We start from the raw sequence: 13,523 nt of genomic DNA, 5'->3' as shown, positions 1-13,523 counted from the left end.
TGTTTTTTTTTTTTTTACCTCCGCGCCTTTAGGGGGCGTTTCACGGAACGTTAAGGGAACCAGGAATGAAGGAGGGGAAATAAACAGTTTTCCGGTTGAAGGTCTTCAAAAGATAAAGTACACCGTTTATTTTCAGTACTGCGCGCTGTTAAACGTGTAAAATGACAGATTCGCTGTGAATTTGAGTGTAAGAAGAAAAAAAAACACCAAATGGCGGTTGTTGTTGGGTTTTTTGTTTTTTTACCTCCGCGCCGTTAGGGGGCGTTGTACGTAGCGTGAGGGGAACCAGGAGAAGAAGGAGGGAAATAAACAGTTTTCCGGTTGAAGGTCCTCGCTTCGTCGCCTTTTTATCTCCCCGGTTTCGTGCGCGCAGCAGCATTTGCGTTTAATATAAACCGATCTGTGATTATTTTTTTTTTTTTCTTCCGTTTTTCGCTCGTTGGTTTGTTCCATGTTTGTTCGCCATGCAGACTCCGCTTTGCCACGCGTTGCCTGCAAGGTAAGAAAATCATGTACAGCTTGTAAATACTATTTGTATTAATACTAATAGAATTGTTGTTGTTGTTGTTGTTTTTTTTACTTACTTAGTTTATTTGGTATTTGATAGCTGCTTCACATGTCACAAAGACGACGTGTCATGGAGGCAGGGACGAAAGCTAATTTTTGGTGACGTTGGCCTCGGTATTAATCTGTTATTGATTAATTGATTGATTGGGAAGAAATGCGCAGTCAGATTACGCCTCCACCTTCTCTCTGAACACTTTCTAAATCCGTCACCACTGCTTGTGTTCATGCGTGCCTCCTTTTTTTTGTGATGGAGGTATAAGGACTTGTTTCGTGTAATAATATCCTCACATTTGTCGCTTGGTTGGGAACAATGTATAATGCACCGTGTAGTATAATATCTGCAAATGATTACAGATGTTCTATTCAACAAAAAGCAGACACGAAGATCAGTGCATTTAATCAATTATCTGATTTTTTTTCCCCCACTTTTTAGTCGTTCTAAGGGAAAAGCGAACAAGCATTATTTGCGAATGCCTATTTTTTCGATAATTACCGAACGTTAACGCCGACCACCCCCGTCTTGTGTTTTGACCCACAGTCCCCAGGAACTGGCCTTAGAAATCAAGGCTTTCCTCACCGGTTTTGACCAGACGCAGGGGCGCAAGCTCAGCGTCCGTGACCACGCCCGCTGCGCGGTGCGGCTCCTCTGCACCGTGCCCGCGTGCCGAGGGGCGGTTTTGGAACACCTGCGCGAAGTCTACGACGAATATGTTGCAGCCTTTCTCCAGGACCTGGAAGTGGAGGGGGACCGCGACGGAGGCGGCGTCGGTGCGAACCTGGAGGACGTCGTCAAGGAGGTGCACGCCGTGTTGTCCGAGTTCGTCCGGCTGAACCCCAAAGCGTGGGCCCCGCTTGTGTCCGCCTGGGCCGTAGATCTGCTCGGGCACCTCAGCAGCAAGCATGCGGGCCGCAGGGCCGCGCCACACTCGTCCAGTCTGAACGAGCTCCTGCAGCTGTGGATGTCGTGCACGGCCACGCGGTGTCTGATGGACATCTACTCTCAGTGCCTGGCGGCCATGTTGGCCTGGTGCCCCGACGCCTGTGTGGATGCCCTGCTGGACACTTCGGTGCAACACTCGCCGCATTTTGACTGGGTCGTTGCCCACATCGGCTCGGCTTTCCCGGACACGATAATCAGCCGAGTGCTGGCTTGTGGGCTGAAGGACTTCTGTGCTCACGGCATGACCGGTTCCGAGAAGCCCAGCCAGCAGGCTGCGCGCGCGAGTCCAAATCCCATGATGGCAGCCGTGGACAAAAGCAACAGGGTGCCAAAAATTGGCTCGGTGGTGGGCATCCTTGGGCACCTGGCGTCCCGCCATTCTGACAGCATTAAGAGGGAGCTGTTTCGCATGTTCCAAGACAGCTTGTCCCCTTCGGCAGGCCAGACGACCCCCGGCTGGGAAGTCACCGCCCACCTCAACCGAGTGACGGTGCCCTTCCTTCTCCAGCTCATTGCGCTCTCCCCCACTCTCCTGGGCGCCGTTTCATTCGAGCTGGTGGACTCCCTTCGGCCTCCTCTTCTCCTCCAGCTGCAGTGTCAGCTGCAGGGTCTCCCGCAGGACGAGCAGGAGAACCTCTTGGGCCTGGCGGTGCACCTTATTAGCCAGTTTCCCGCCGGGGGGGCGCGGCTTCTGCACTTCCTGGCCGACACGGCCACCCCGGCGTCCGTGATCATCTCCGGGCCCTCTCCATCCCCCCACGACGGGGTGCGGGAGTGCTGCGATCGACTTCTACAGATGCTCCTGCTGCACCTGCACAAGCTCGTGTACAGTCGACTCGACATCGACGAACCGTGCAACCCGTCGTCCTCTCTGTCCACCCCGGTCCGCGTTATCCCGTTTCTGGAGGAGCTGCAGTCCCACGTTGCCGAGCTTTGCGGCGAGACCCTGCGCCTGGAGAGAAAGCGCCACCTGTGGCTGCACCAGCTGCTGTGCCTCCTCTCCGTGTACGGCGGCCCCACAGTTGCCACCGAGGCCTTGTGCCAACTGCTCACCCTCGCCAGGAACCCGGAGGAACTGACCCTGGCGTCGCAGCTGTACGCGCCGCTCTCGGTGTCCCTCCCTGGCCTCGTTCCTGCGGCCCTGGACCGCTGCGTGGCGCAGGTCCACACCCAGAACCTGAGCAGCCGGGAGCTCGCCCAGCTCCTCAACAACCTCGCCGCCGCAGTGCACAGTCAGGAGGAGGACGCGAAGGGCCCGGGGGCCGGCCAGGCGTCCATGGCGGCGCAGGTCGCGGCCGCCGTCCCGGCCCACCTCCACAACTTCTGCCACTTGCTGTTGCACGGCGACCATGCGGTGTCCAGATCTGCTGCCCGCCTGCTGTCCTGCAGCCAGCTACCCCATGCGGCGTCCTCCTCCCACCTCGTCCAGATATCGAGGGCCGCGGTGGCGCATTTCTTCCTCGCGCTTCGCCAGAGGGGACTGAGTGGAGTGAGTGATGGAGGGGAGGCTGTGAGCTACTCCATGCGCCTTCTGGCTCGTCTGGCCGCTTATTCACCGCTGGCCCTCAAATCTGTACTGCAGCAGCTTGTGGAAGGGGCCCTTCACAAAGGCAATGTTGATTTGTTTGGCGGCCAGAGCCAAGGTCAAGGTGGAGGCATCACACCCTCAGCCGCGGTAATTCTTGACACTGGCTCCTCGCTGCTGGACATCAACTGTACGTTTGGAACCACCGTGAACTTCGCTGGCAGCGTTTGGTCGGTCTTTCATGCTGGCGAGGTCGGGAAGGGCCTGAAGCCTCCCAGCAACTCCCTTCAACCGGACCCTGACCGGGTTATTCAGAACCTACAAACGCTGCTGGCCATAACCATCCAGTGCTGCACCTCGGCCGGTGCCGGATCGGGAGCCAATGGTGGCAACGGTTCCAGCTCGGGCACCTTGAACGGCTCGCGTCACAACCACGGTGGAGAGACCCTCTCTGACGGGCCGGCCCCAATCAATGCCGAAGCAGCCAAGGCGGTTGCTGTAGCTCTGGTGGAGAACATCTGCCCAGATGTAGCCAACGGAGAGTTGGCTTGGCCGCCTGAAGACCACGCCAAGACCACCGTTGAACGGGACATCTACATCCGCCGGGCCTTTGAAGCCAACCCGGTTCTGTTCCACCTCCTGCGCGTGGTCGCAGCGGGACGCCCGGCGCTGTGCTACTGCTCTGTGATCCTGCGAGCCCTCCTGGCCACCCTGCTTGCCCACTGGGAGGCATCCAGAGAGCCCTCAGTCCTGGACTCCCCTTGGCACCTCCAGGCGTCCTGCCTCCTTGTCTCCTGCATGGGCGAGGGCCAGCTCCTTCCTCCTGTCCTCAGCAACGTCCACGAGCTCTTCCCGCATTTGACTCCGTTCGAGGTCCGATTGCTGCTTGTCGGAGTTTGGGAATACATGAGGGGCAACACCCCCGTGCCCCAGAAGTTTACCTTCAGTGCAGAAAAGGGGCTTTTTTACCGGGACTTCTCGCGGGATGGGGATGTGGTGCGTTACGTTGCGCCGATTCACAGCGTCCTTCACAAAAACATTGACGAGCTGGGCCACCTGTGCTGGAGATTCCAGAACTGAACAAGCAATTGCAGAATAAGGGCACAACACACCTGCAGGTTTCTTCACAGACTTGAATGCTTTCAGCCTTTTTGATGTCATGCAACAACAACAATAACTGGACCTTTTTTCTCACAAAATTCTTATTATTTTTAATAGTTAGTTTATTTTTTGGTAGTTTTCCTTTAAGTTTTACAACAGAGGTAAACAAAATGGCATTCTGAAAATGAGGTTTCTTCACTTTTTTTTTTTTTTTTAAAGAAAAAAGAGCATTTCTTCATTGCTTGAGCCTGACTGTGCTGTAAACTGCTAAATGTTTTGTGTATTGCAGACCACATAATAAATAATGGTTTGGTTAAACTTGTACATCTTTCCAGGAATACATGAGACTGCTGCAAAATCAACATCATCCTGGTCAGTTGCGGTGTAATTACTCTTAAAACAACCTTATTTTATTGATATTAACTGAATAACAAGTTGGTTATATAAGATGAAAAATGTACTGTACCGAGCAAAGGTTTTGGTCAATTTTGGTCTGTTTTTTATCATCTTCACGTAGTAATGGTAAAGTGTAGAACACAAATACTAATGATTAAAAAGTGAAACTATTAATAATTGCTGATATGTAGAGATGTTCTAAAATAACTGGGCATTGGTCGCAACCTAATGAATGGTCTCCCACAAGCAAAAGGTCTAAAGGTGGAAGAACGACATTGGGTTGCTGCTCAGAGTCTCTTTCTCAGTGCTGAAAAGCTTACGAATAAAACTGTACATTCAGATTACATGTATATATTTAAAATAAACCTGTAGAGTTTTTTTTGTTTTTTTATAGGGGTGGGATCTTGTGTCAATACAGACACAAGGTGCAACCCTGAGTGTCTCCAGGGGGGACTGTTCCTGTAGCTACTGATTGTAAGTCGCTCTGGATAAGGGCGTCTGGTAAATGCCGTAAATGTAAAATGTAAATCACGCCGCTCTGACCCCAGATTCCCAAAAGCTGGACGCGTGTTGATGACGTCATGTGTTGTGTTCCTCAATCATGGCGGCCGAAGGTCCGGAGGAGCTTAGTCGGAACGGAGACCTGCGCACCGCAGCAGGTAAAGCACGGGCTCGAATCCTCACCTGTCCTTTCTACATCGCAGGTCCTTTGTTTTTTCGGCGGCTCTCTTGAAGGTTGATGCCGGCGTCGCTCTGTGCGTTTTTATTTTCATTTTAAATGCTAGGTGATCAGCTAGCCTGGCTGCTAATGTGGCTAAGGCTTGTCCCATAACGCTAGAAAAAAATACATATCGCTGGAAAACGAACAAATTTCATCCGAAAATTATCTGGCTGTATCTGAAAAACTGCATGGCAAGTGGCGTTCAATAAAGTTGTGGCACGGTGTCATTAAAAGACTTGAACTGCAATGAATTAAATGATATTGTGTGTTGAGTTATGAGATTTGTCGTGATTGTGATCGGAATGATTGTGATTGTGTCTGTATCGGTTCTTATTATTAAAGTATGACTCGGAATAACTGTGTTTTATTAATCCCTATCAGATTGGATTTATTAATTTGTGTTTTTATTATTACTCGTCTCTCCCACAGCTGAGCTCCAGACCCCCGGACTTGAGCTGGACCGTCCGGATGGGAAAGCAGGGTCCCCGGTCGGCATGGCCGAGTACACGGCGCCTCTGGTGGGCGGAGAGGAGGACGAGGATGCTGAACTACCTCCGGACTTCAACAGGCTGTGGACATCAGCCCAAGAAAACCCCCTTGACTTCACCAGCTGGACCGAATTGCTTCAGTACTGTGAACAGGAGGTGAGGAAATGGCGTCATTGTGGCCTCCAGTGGTTAAGGAAGCGGCCCCTTAATCTGAGGTTCCGCTGAGCAAAGCACCGCCCCCAGACACTGCTCCCCGGGCGCCTGTCATGGCTGCCCACTGCTCACCAAGGGTGATGGTTAAAAGCAGAGGACACGTTTCGCAATGACAATCAAGTCACTTTCACCTAAAACTATTCGGGACCCAGCTTGCAACACTACTCTAAATTTCTTCTCAAATTTCCAAATGCATCTAACGGAAGGTCTTCAACATTTTTAGTAATGAAGTGTAGAGTGAATACGAGGCTCAAGGCTGAGAGCTCTTTTGCTGTTCTTTGGTCTAGTCTTGTCACAAGATCCAACAACCTTGTTTTCCTAATCCAAAGGATATCTGAATCTGATCATTACTCAGTAAAATAAATGACAAAGAGTTGATTCTATTAATTTTAGTGTCAAAACTAACAATGAAATGTATATAAATATTTAAACACTGTTAGAGTAATATGATTATACCTTATAGAGTTATTTTTTACTCAAAATTTAGTTTAATAATAACTTCTGTGGACATTTTTTTCACTGTTTTATTCACTGCATGTCTGCAGAAGTTTACGCTGATATTTAACTTTGCTTTTTAGAGTTTTGTAGATACTCTATATTAAAATTGTTTTTTTTTTTGTTTTTTTTTACTGTGCGTAATTTCCCCCACACTCCAGAGTCATGTGAAGGCCTCTCGACGGGCACTGAGTTCGTTCTTAGTGCGGTATCCCCTCTGCTACGGCTACTGGAAGAAGTTTGCCGATCTGGAGAGACGGGCGGGAAACACCAAAAGGGCAGAGGAGGTGTGTATAACATGCTTTTCCGGTTATTTAATTACATGCACTTTTCACTGCAGTATCATGGTGGGTTTTAATGTGAGAATCTGCACACCATCCAGATGTTTAAGCTATATACATTATAAAATGAATTCTCCTTTTTCTAGTGCATGCTTCCTTTGTTTCTGTTAAAAAATTATGTCAATTGGGAACCTTTTTGGCCTGTACACTTTCTTGGGAAGAGATTTCTAGAGGTGTGTCTGCTGTCCACATCTTTCGTAGACATCGGCAGATGCCTCATATCTGCCAGCTGTTCTTTCATCCAGGTCTGTGTGGAAGGCTTAAAAGCAATTCCGCTGAGCATCGATCTGTGGATCCATTACATCAACCTGCTTCTGGGGACCCTGGACATGAACCTGCCCGAGTCCACACAACGGATCCGAAGGTACGTCTGTCTGATTGTTCATTTAAAAATCAGCGAACTGCTGATGGAATCCTCGTTCCTAACTAGTTTCTTATCGCAGTGTGTTTGAGGAGGCAGTGGCCGCAGCTGGGCTGGACTTTCAAGCCGACCGGCTGTGGGATTTGTATGCTGAGTGGGAGAAGGAGCAGGGACACCTGAGTGCAATGACTGCAGTCTATGACAGGGTGCTGAGAATCCCCACACAGCTCTACCAGAACCACTACGAGAAGTAGGTGGCACCTACCGATGTCCCATGTCTATTCCCAGTATTCTTATGTCCTTTCCACACACTCCTGAACAAATCTGTGATCAGGACTTTTAGAGCACTTGATTGTTTGTTCAGGCCGTCTTTTTTTTTTTTTTTTTTTTTTTTTTTTTTTAAACACATGAATGGGTGGTTATACGGTTATTAAAAACCTGGAAAGGTAATGTTGTTTTATTTGCTCAGATTTATGGCGTGAGTGCCCGTATAGCGTTTTTTTAATTATTATTATCACTGCAGCAGCAAAGTGGCAAGTGACTGGTTTAACTCATTGACAGGCATAAATGAAATTAACAAATTTGAAAAATTATTTTTGAATTTCTGCAGACTGAAGACACACATCACCTCCCATCCACCCCAGAGTGTTCTTTCCCCAGAGGAGTATAAAAAAATCCGGGCGACGTACAGAGAGTCTGTGGCTCAGGGCGAAGGGACAAACCGAGTCAGTGATGGAGAGGAGAGACCACCTGGGGAAGATGAGACATCAGAGACGGCCAACGGCACAGACACGGTAGTGCAGTGCTTCTTACAGAACACTTGCATTCCTATTTGAATGTATGGTTATGGAAGAGTGAAGTCACCGGTGGAACATGTGCAGGAAGAAGCTGTGCAGAAGATGCAGGAGCTCCTCCTGGCTGCCTGGGAGAAAACACACGCGCAGAACGAGGCGGAGGTCAGAAAGAGGTGGGAGTTTGAAGACGCGGTGAGTATCTCTTTTTTTTTTTTTTTGGAGTATGGCGGTTTGCTGGCTAAGTTACGCACTGTCTGCTCTCTGGTAGATTAAAAGGCCGTACTTTCATGTGAAGCCTCTGGACAAAGCCCAGCTGAAAGCCTGGCAGAGCTACCTGGACTGGGAGAGGATGGAAGCACATGGTGGGAATATTGAGGGTGACGTGACTCAGGAGCAGGAGGCAGAGAAGTGCGATAACTGTGTGTCTGGACACGCACGGGTATTATTTCTGTTCGAGCGCTGCCTCATCGCCTGCTCTCTGTACGAGGAGTTCTGGACCAAGGTGAGTATTTACTCATCATGTGTGCTCTACTAAAGGGGCTGCACATGTTCAGCGTGTTTTAATGTGTGTGTGTATTTGTTAGTACGTCCAATACCTGGAGCCACACGGTTTAGATGACACCCGCACCGTGTTTCGGAGAGCGTGTGAGATCCACCTTCCACACAAACACAGCATCCACTTACAGTGGGCTACGTTTGAGGAGAGATACGGTGAGGTTGGTCACATGTCCTCAGCAGCTTTGTAATAGGTTGTGGTGTGGTCAGCCAGTTGGATTTAGCCAGATTAAAAAATAAATAAATCTACAAATCTTGTTTGAAACTGACCTGAAACCAGTCAGTGACTTAAAGGTCCCCTATTATGAAAATGTGACTTTGTAAGATGATTTAACTTTAATACGAGTTCCCCCATCCTGTCTATGGTGCTGCAGTGGCTAGAAATGGTGATAGGTGTGAAGAGTGCTTTGGCCATTCGGCTTCACCGTTCAGAGCACAGCAGCTCAGACTGCAGTTCGGATCTGGAATTTGTCCCCTTATGATCTCATAAGGAGAAAGGTTACCTCCCATTTGTCATCCTTTTTCTGCCCAGAGAAATTTCCATCCCTCCCCTAAAACATTATTGCCACCGACTGTCATGGCTTCCAAACATGGGAAGCATTGCAGTTGCTCGGTGATTGGATCAAAAAATAAGCACAGATGTGGTGTTGTGTTTTTTTGGTTCCATCACACAAGCATCTGAAGAACCAGTGGGTTAATTTGATTTTTTTTCTGGAAAAACAGAGATCCTACTTCCTGTCTTCCTGTCATCCACCAACATTGTGGTTGGTGGATGGTGTTGATCACGTCATTTCCACGAATGCCCCCTCTATATGCCACTCTCTTCCTAGTCCCGCCTCTCTCCTCCTCATTAGCATTTAAAGCTACAGACACCGAAACGGCGCGTCCTGGGAAATCTCATTGTGGGACTGGATCAAAGTGGCTGTAATTTTCGGAAAGAGACTTCAGATACATTATAAGGGGACCGACAAGACCAATATAAAAGTTAAAAAAATAATAATAATAATCATAATATGGACCTTATATGGAGACGTCGTGATCAGTTGTGATCAGGATGTGACATCCTAAATTTATTATAATAAATTGTTCATCATATTTCAGTATGAGCTGGATGAATAACATTTCCTTTTATTCCATAGGAAATCTCCAGGAGGCTCGGCGCATTTTACAAGCTCTCGAACAGGCCTTGCCCGGGTTGGCTGTGGTTCGCCTGCGGCGAGTGGGGCTGGAGAGGCGTGCTGGAAAGCTGGAGGTTGCGGAGTCTCTCCTGAGGGAGGCAGTGGAACAGAGCAAAGCCATGGGCCAACTCCATGCCTTTTACTCTATCAAATTGGCCCGCCTTCTCTTTAAACTGGGCAAGAACACGGGCCGAGCTCGAGCGGTGCTACAGGAAGCTATCGAGCTCAGCCCGGTAAGTCTGCTGTTCGAACCATCTGATTTCTGTTTATGCTTGAAAAATGTCACTGTGCTGTCGGTTTATGCTCCGATATATGCTGCCGTTTGATTTCTATCTCGGTGAGTTAACAGTCTGGGCTTCCCTGTGGTGGTTTTAGGACAACAGTAGGCTGTATCTGAATCTTCTGGAGCTGGAGGTGTCCGGAGACCCTCGCATCAACGGATCTGCAGTACAGCAGTGCATAAGCCGTGCCCTCGCTGCGCCACTTTCACCCGAGACCAAGATTCTCTTCTCCCAGAGAGGCCTGCAGTTTGCTGAGGATTTTGGTTCCTCTGTTCAAAGGTTATTTTTCAAATGTAATTTTTTTTCCTCATTATTTTGCCAAATGAAGCTCAATAAATCTTATTGTTTTCTGTGGGATGGGTGCCTGAACTGCGTCTTACCTTGCGCCAAGCAGAGTGGCAACCAATAGAAACTATCACGTGATACCTATAGACCTACTTTTCAGTTTAACTAGCAATAGGGTATAGTTATAAAACGTGAGGGTCGTGCACAGTAATGGCATAAACCACACCTACATTATGACCTCACTTAAGAATGGGTTGTGTGTGTTTTAAGCCTGTGTTTAATTGGCTTTCTCAGTGTGCTGGGTGTTTATGATGACCATCAGAAGCTTCTGAAGGAGCTGGGCAGCAGAAAAAGAGGAGCAGAGAATGGGTGAGATGTCATTGTGTTGACCATCTTAAATTAGAATGCCAGTGCATTGCCTACTTGGCAACAGGAATCACGGCACATGCTAAAGAGAGTTGACCAACTTACATCTTTAGACCTGTTTGCTTTTGCTCCTTTATCGCTCATAATTTGCTTTCTTAAATTTCCTTCAACATTTGTCCATCGTGTACAGTGATAATGATGATTCAGAGAAAATTAGTAAGACTGATGATGGTTCAGGCACGATGGCTGCTGCTCCACCTGCTGGGCCGCCCGTAACAACAACACCACCTCCTCCAATGATGGGAGACATGAGTGGGTCACATGCAGGATACGGTGCCTATGGAAGCTGGTATCAGGTACAGTTTTCTTTGTTTAGATGAATTATGGTTTTACAAAAACCTTCTTACCATCTTCACTTAAATCACACAGCAGCAACAATATGGCAGCAGCTATGGTGGATACCACAACCCCTGGAGCCAGTACAACCAGTACTACCCACCCAGCTAGGTCCTGGCACCGCTACTGAATCATGGCTTATCCTGTATGGTCTGTCCAGTTCTTCTGCAGGAACAGACAAGGGTGGATTTTATGTGTTTTATTAAAAAAAATCAGGCCATTTTCAGCATGTCATCTGAAAACTTTTCTAGGGTACAACAGGGTTGCATTAGATGGTCAAACAAGAAAACATTCAGATAGATGCTAAAAATGGCCCAGTGATTAAATTAAATCTAAAAATCCCCACTCCTCCTCAATTTGTCTTGCGTTTTAAAGAGAAAACTGTCCTTTTGACCAGCTCTTACACAGGTATTGTGGAAACGTCACACCATTCCAGGGAATGCTGGGGATTTTCTGGGAATGCTACTCCAGTTCTATGAGTACAGGTGTAGCCCTCCACCAGGCTTCCATATTGGAAATCCTGTACTTATGGCGAAGAGGGAGGTGGCTTTCAGTCCAGGACGCTGAGTGGACTGGGGCGAAAAAGGGGGCAGTGACTGGCCATCTTCTTCAGCCAACTAAGCGTGTCCGGACTCGCAGGATTACACGCTTTGGATCCAAGAGGAAGCAATAAATGTCCAGCTGGGAAGCTGTTGTAGGACTCCGCTTGTGTTTTTTATTATACATTTTTTTTGTATATCAGGTATTTTGTTCATTTTTTTTTTTGTGAACTGTGTTTGGTTGTAGTCCGTCCTGTTCTGTAAATGGCCGGTGTGGTGCAGTGTTATTTAATGAAGAGAATACTGGAATGTGAAATTTTACAGAAATTGTATTGATGTACTGTCTGTGTTTTTATCAACAACACCCCTGATATTCTGCTTGTTTTATGTTCTAATAAATCAAGCTTCGTATTTAAATCTTACAGAACCAGAACAAATCCCAAGGGGTGTTCAATGATTCTATTACAATTACCTAGAATAAAAATAAATGACTGATCTGCAGTTGGTTCTTCCTGAGAAAAAGTTTGTTTCTTATTAGGTCACCAAATTAAATTGTACATGTTTAATGTATAGCATCACTGAAACAAAGATCTTTACCATTGCCTGTGTGGTTCATGCGGCGTGGCAGAAAAAGGAGTGGATTGTGTTCAGTCCATTTATTTCAAACATTCCCACCCACCTCAAAAAAAATAATCCAACCAAAACCTTATAAAAACAAAAAAACTTTACTTTTTGTAGTACTTGTGAGGCAAAATGTACAGAATTTCTTAAGTTTGGGATTTAGGCCTTGGTGAGGTTTCCAACAGGTTCCAATGAGATGAGCAGCTTGATCACATCTGACCGTGAGCTTCTCTCTCTCTCTGGTGTTCTGACCTCCAGGCTGGAAGAGCAATTCTTATTCCAGTTCGTCTGGGCGGTCCACTTTACTTTTTGGTGACCACCAGGACAGCAGATGGCACTAAACCTAAGGCAAGAAGGGTCACAACTTCCTTAACTTCTCTTTCATACACCCAAAGCCATGTCATTTAAACGAAGACACATTTTACTTTGTTGTTAATGAGGAAATCATATACACCAATATGTACTAATCTGCCATAACATTATGACCACTGACGTAAATAACATTTCTCTCATTAAAGTGGCATCTGCCAATGCAAAATCACCTGTAGCGTACCCATGTCCACCACCAAAAATACAATGGATGTGAGCATCTGAACTAGACCACAGCAATGGAAGGAGGTCATAATGTTATGGCTGATGAGTTTGCTTCTCACGTCATGAAAGGCTGTTTTTTAAAAAATGACGTAGTAACATTAATAAAATTTATTTTGTATAATTGATCATTCAATTGTGAATTGATAAAAACAAACATTGATATGATGATGGGTAAAGTACTGATCCATATTTTCACAATAAACTGTTAGTCATCAATTAGTCAAATCATTTTGCTTGCTGTACACACCCAGCTCCCGCAGAGGCTTCTCCATGTCCAGCTCTGAGTAAACCCGCCGGGGGTACGGGGTCATAAGGTTGAAGTCCTCCCCATCTGCGCCGTTCATCTGTACAAAAACCCGCACGGCGGCCAGCGGCTCCTGCGCTTTGAAGACGGCTGAGAGCGCCGAGCCGTCCAGCAAGCGTACCTGTGAACACAGGCACACATCTGTAGGTAGATGAAAATTACACACACCCCCCCCAACAGAGCGTACGCTCACCTGTATCCGACACTCGTCGTAGTCCTTCTTGGCGGGCGGAGGTCCCTGGCTGCTGGGGGACGGTGGTGTGGGTTCAGACGGCGGAGAGGTGGGGCTGCTTGAGCTCCCTCCACCAAACTAGAGGAGAGAAAGGTACTTATAATGCCAGGTATCCCACGGTACAGTACAAACCGCTGTTTCTGGCCCACGTTTTTTGGTTGTTGAGTGTAAAAAGAATAGATTTCTGGACCAATTTCAAAACTGAAATCCCAGGATATTGCAAAGTACCG

General features: G+C 47.6%; 2 protein-coding genes and 1 long non-coding RNA gene across 9 annotated transcripts; 2 read left to right on the top strand and 1 right to left on the bottom strand.

Annotated features, from left to right (window-relative positions):
* The first annotated feature begins 301 nt into the window (after positions 1-301).
* LOC114768112 (integrator complex subunit 5-like) lies at positions 302-4,451 on the top strand. Its single transcript, XM_028960230.1, has 2 exons — positions 302-499; positions 1,106-4,451. The coding sequence occupies exons 1-2, from the start codon at positions 465-467 to the stop codon at positions 4,110-4,112; spliced, it is 3,042 nt and encodes a 1,013-aa protein (XP_028816063.1). The 5' UTR covers positions 302-464; the 3' UTR covers positions 4,113-4,451.
* Positions 4,452-4,502: 51 nt separating this feature from the next.
* Positions 4,503-12,043, top strand: LOC114768113 (pre-mRNA-processing factor 39). 7 transcript variants are annotated; one of them, XM_028960231.1, is made up of 16 exons: positions 4,503-5,003; positions 5,078-5,188; positions 5,680-5,894; positions 6,608-6,733; positions 7,033-7,151; positions 7,231-7,398; positions 7,759-7,942; positions 8,030-8,134; positions 8,211-8,444; positions 8,527-8,653; positions 9,637-9,908; positions 10,051-10,235; positions 10,536-10,610; positions 10,845-10,963; positions 11,037-11,186; positions 11,401-12,043. In XM_028960231.1, the coding sequence occupies exons 2-16, from the start codon at positions 5,131-5,133 to the stop codon at positions 11,568-11,570; spliced, it is 2,307 nt and encodes a 768-aa protein (XP_028816064.1). In that variant the 5' UTR covers positions 4,503-5,003; positions 5,078-5,130; the 3' UTR covers positions 11,571-12,043. The 7 variants fall into 7 exon arrangements, 6 of the variants coding, with proteins under 6 accessions (XP_028816064.1, XP_028816065.1, XP_028816067.1 ...); XR_003743015.1 differs by having other exon boundaries at positions 4,557-5,188; positions 10,798-10,963; positions 11,401-11,538; XM_028960232.1 differs by having other exon boundaries at positions 4,557-5,188; positions 11,040-11,186.
* Positions 12,044-12,183: 140 nt separating this feature from the next.
* Positions 12,184-13,450, bottom strand: LOC114768115 (uncharacterized). Its single transcript, XR_003743016.1, has 3 exons — positions 13,255-13,450; positions 13,005-13,182; positions 12,184-12,506 (listed from the first exon to the last, which is right to left on the bottom strand). It is a non-coding gene; the product is annotated as an uncharacterized LOC114768115 (long non-coding RNA).
* Positions 13,451-13,523: the final 73 nt, after the last annotated feature.

This window comes from Denticeps clupeoides, chromosome 18 (genome assembly GCF_900700375.1).
Source record: "Denticeps clupeoides chromosome 18, fDenClu1.1, whole genome shotgun sequence".
Classification (NCBI taxonomy): domain Eukaryota; kingdom Metazoa; phylum Chordata; class Actinopteri; order Clupeiformes; family Denticipitidae; genus Denticeps; species Denticeps clupeoides.
Note: the sequence above shows the minus strand (reverse complement) of the source record. Positions and strands in the feature narration are given on the sequence as shown.

Excerpts from the sequence above, each read along its gene's own strand:
- LOC114768112 (XM_028960230.1), top strand. The coding sequence starts at position 465 with ATGCAGACTCCGCTTTGCCACGCGTTGCCTGCAAG. Across the intron at positions 500-1,105 it reads TGCCACGCGTTGCCTGCAAG|TCCCCAGGAACTGGCCTTAG; the intron begins GTAAGAAAATCA and ends TTTGACCCACAG.
- LOC114768113 (XM_028960231.1), top strand. The coding sequence starts at position 5,131 with ATGGCGGCCGAAGGTCCGGAGGAGCTTAGTCGGAACGGAGACCTGCGC. Across the intron at positions 8,445-8,526 it reads ACGAGGAGTTCTGGACCAAG|TACGTCCAATACCTGGAGCC; the intron begins GTGAGTATTTAC and ends TGTATTTGTTAG. Across the intron at positions 10,236-10,535 it reads TTTGGTTCCTCTGTTCAAAG|TGTGCTGGGTGTTTATGATG; the intron begins GTTATTTTTCAA and ends TGGCTTTCTCAG.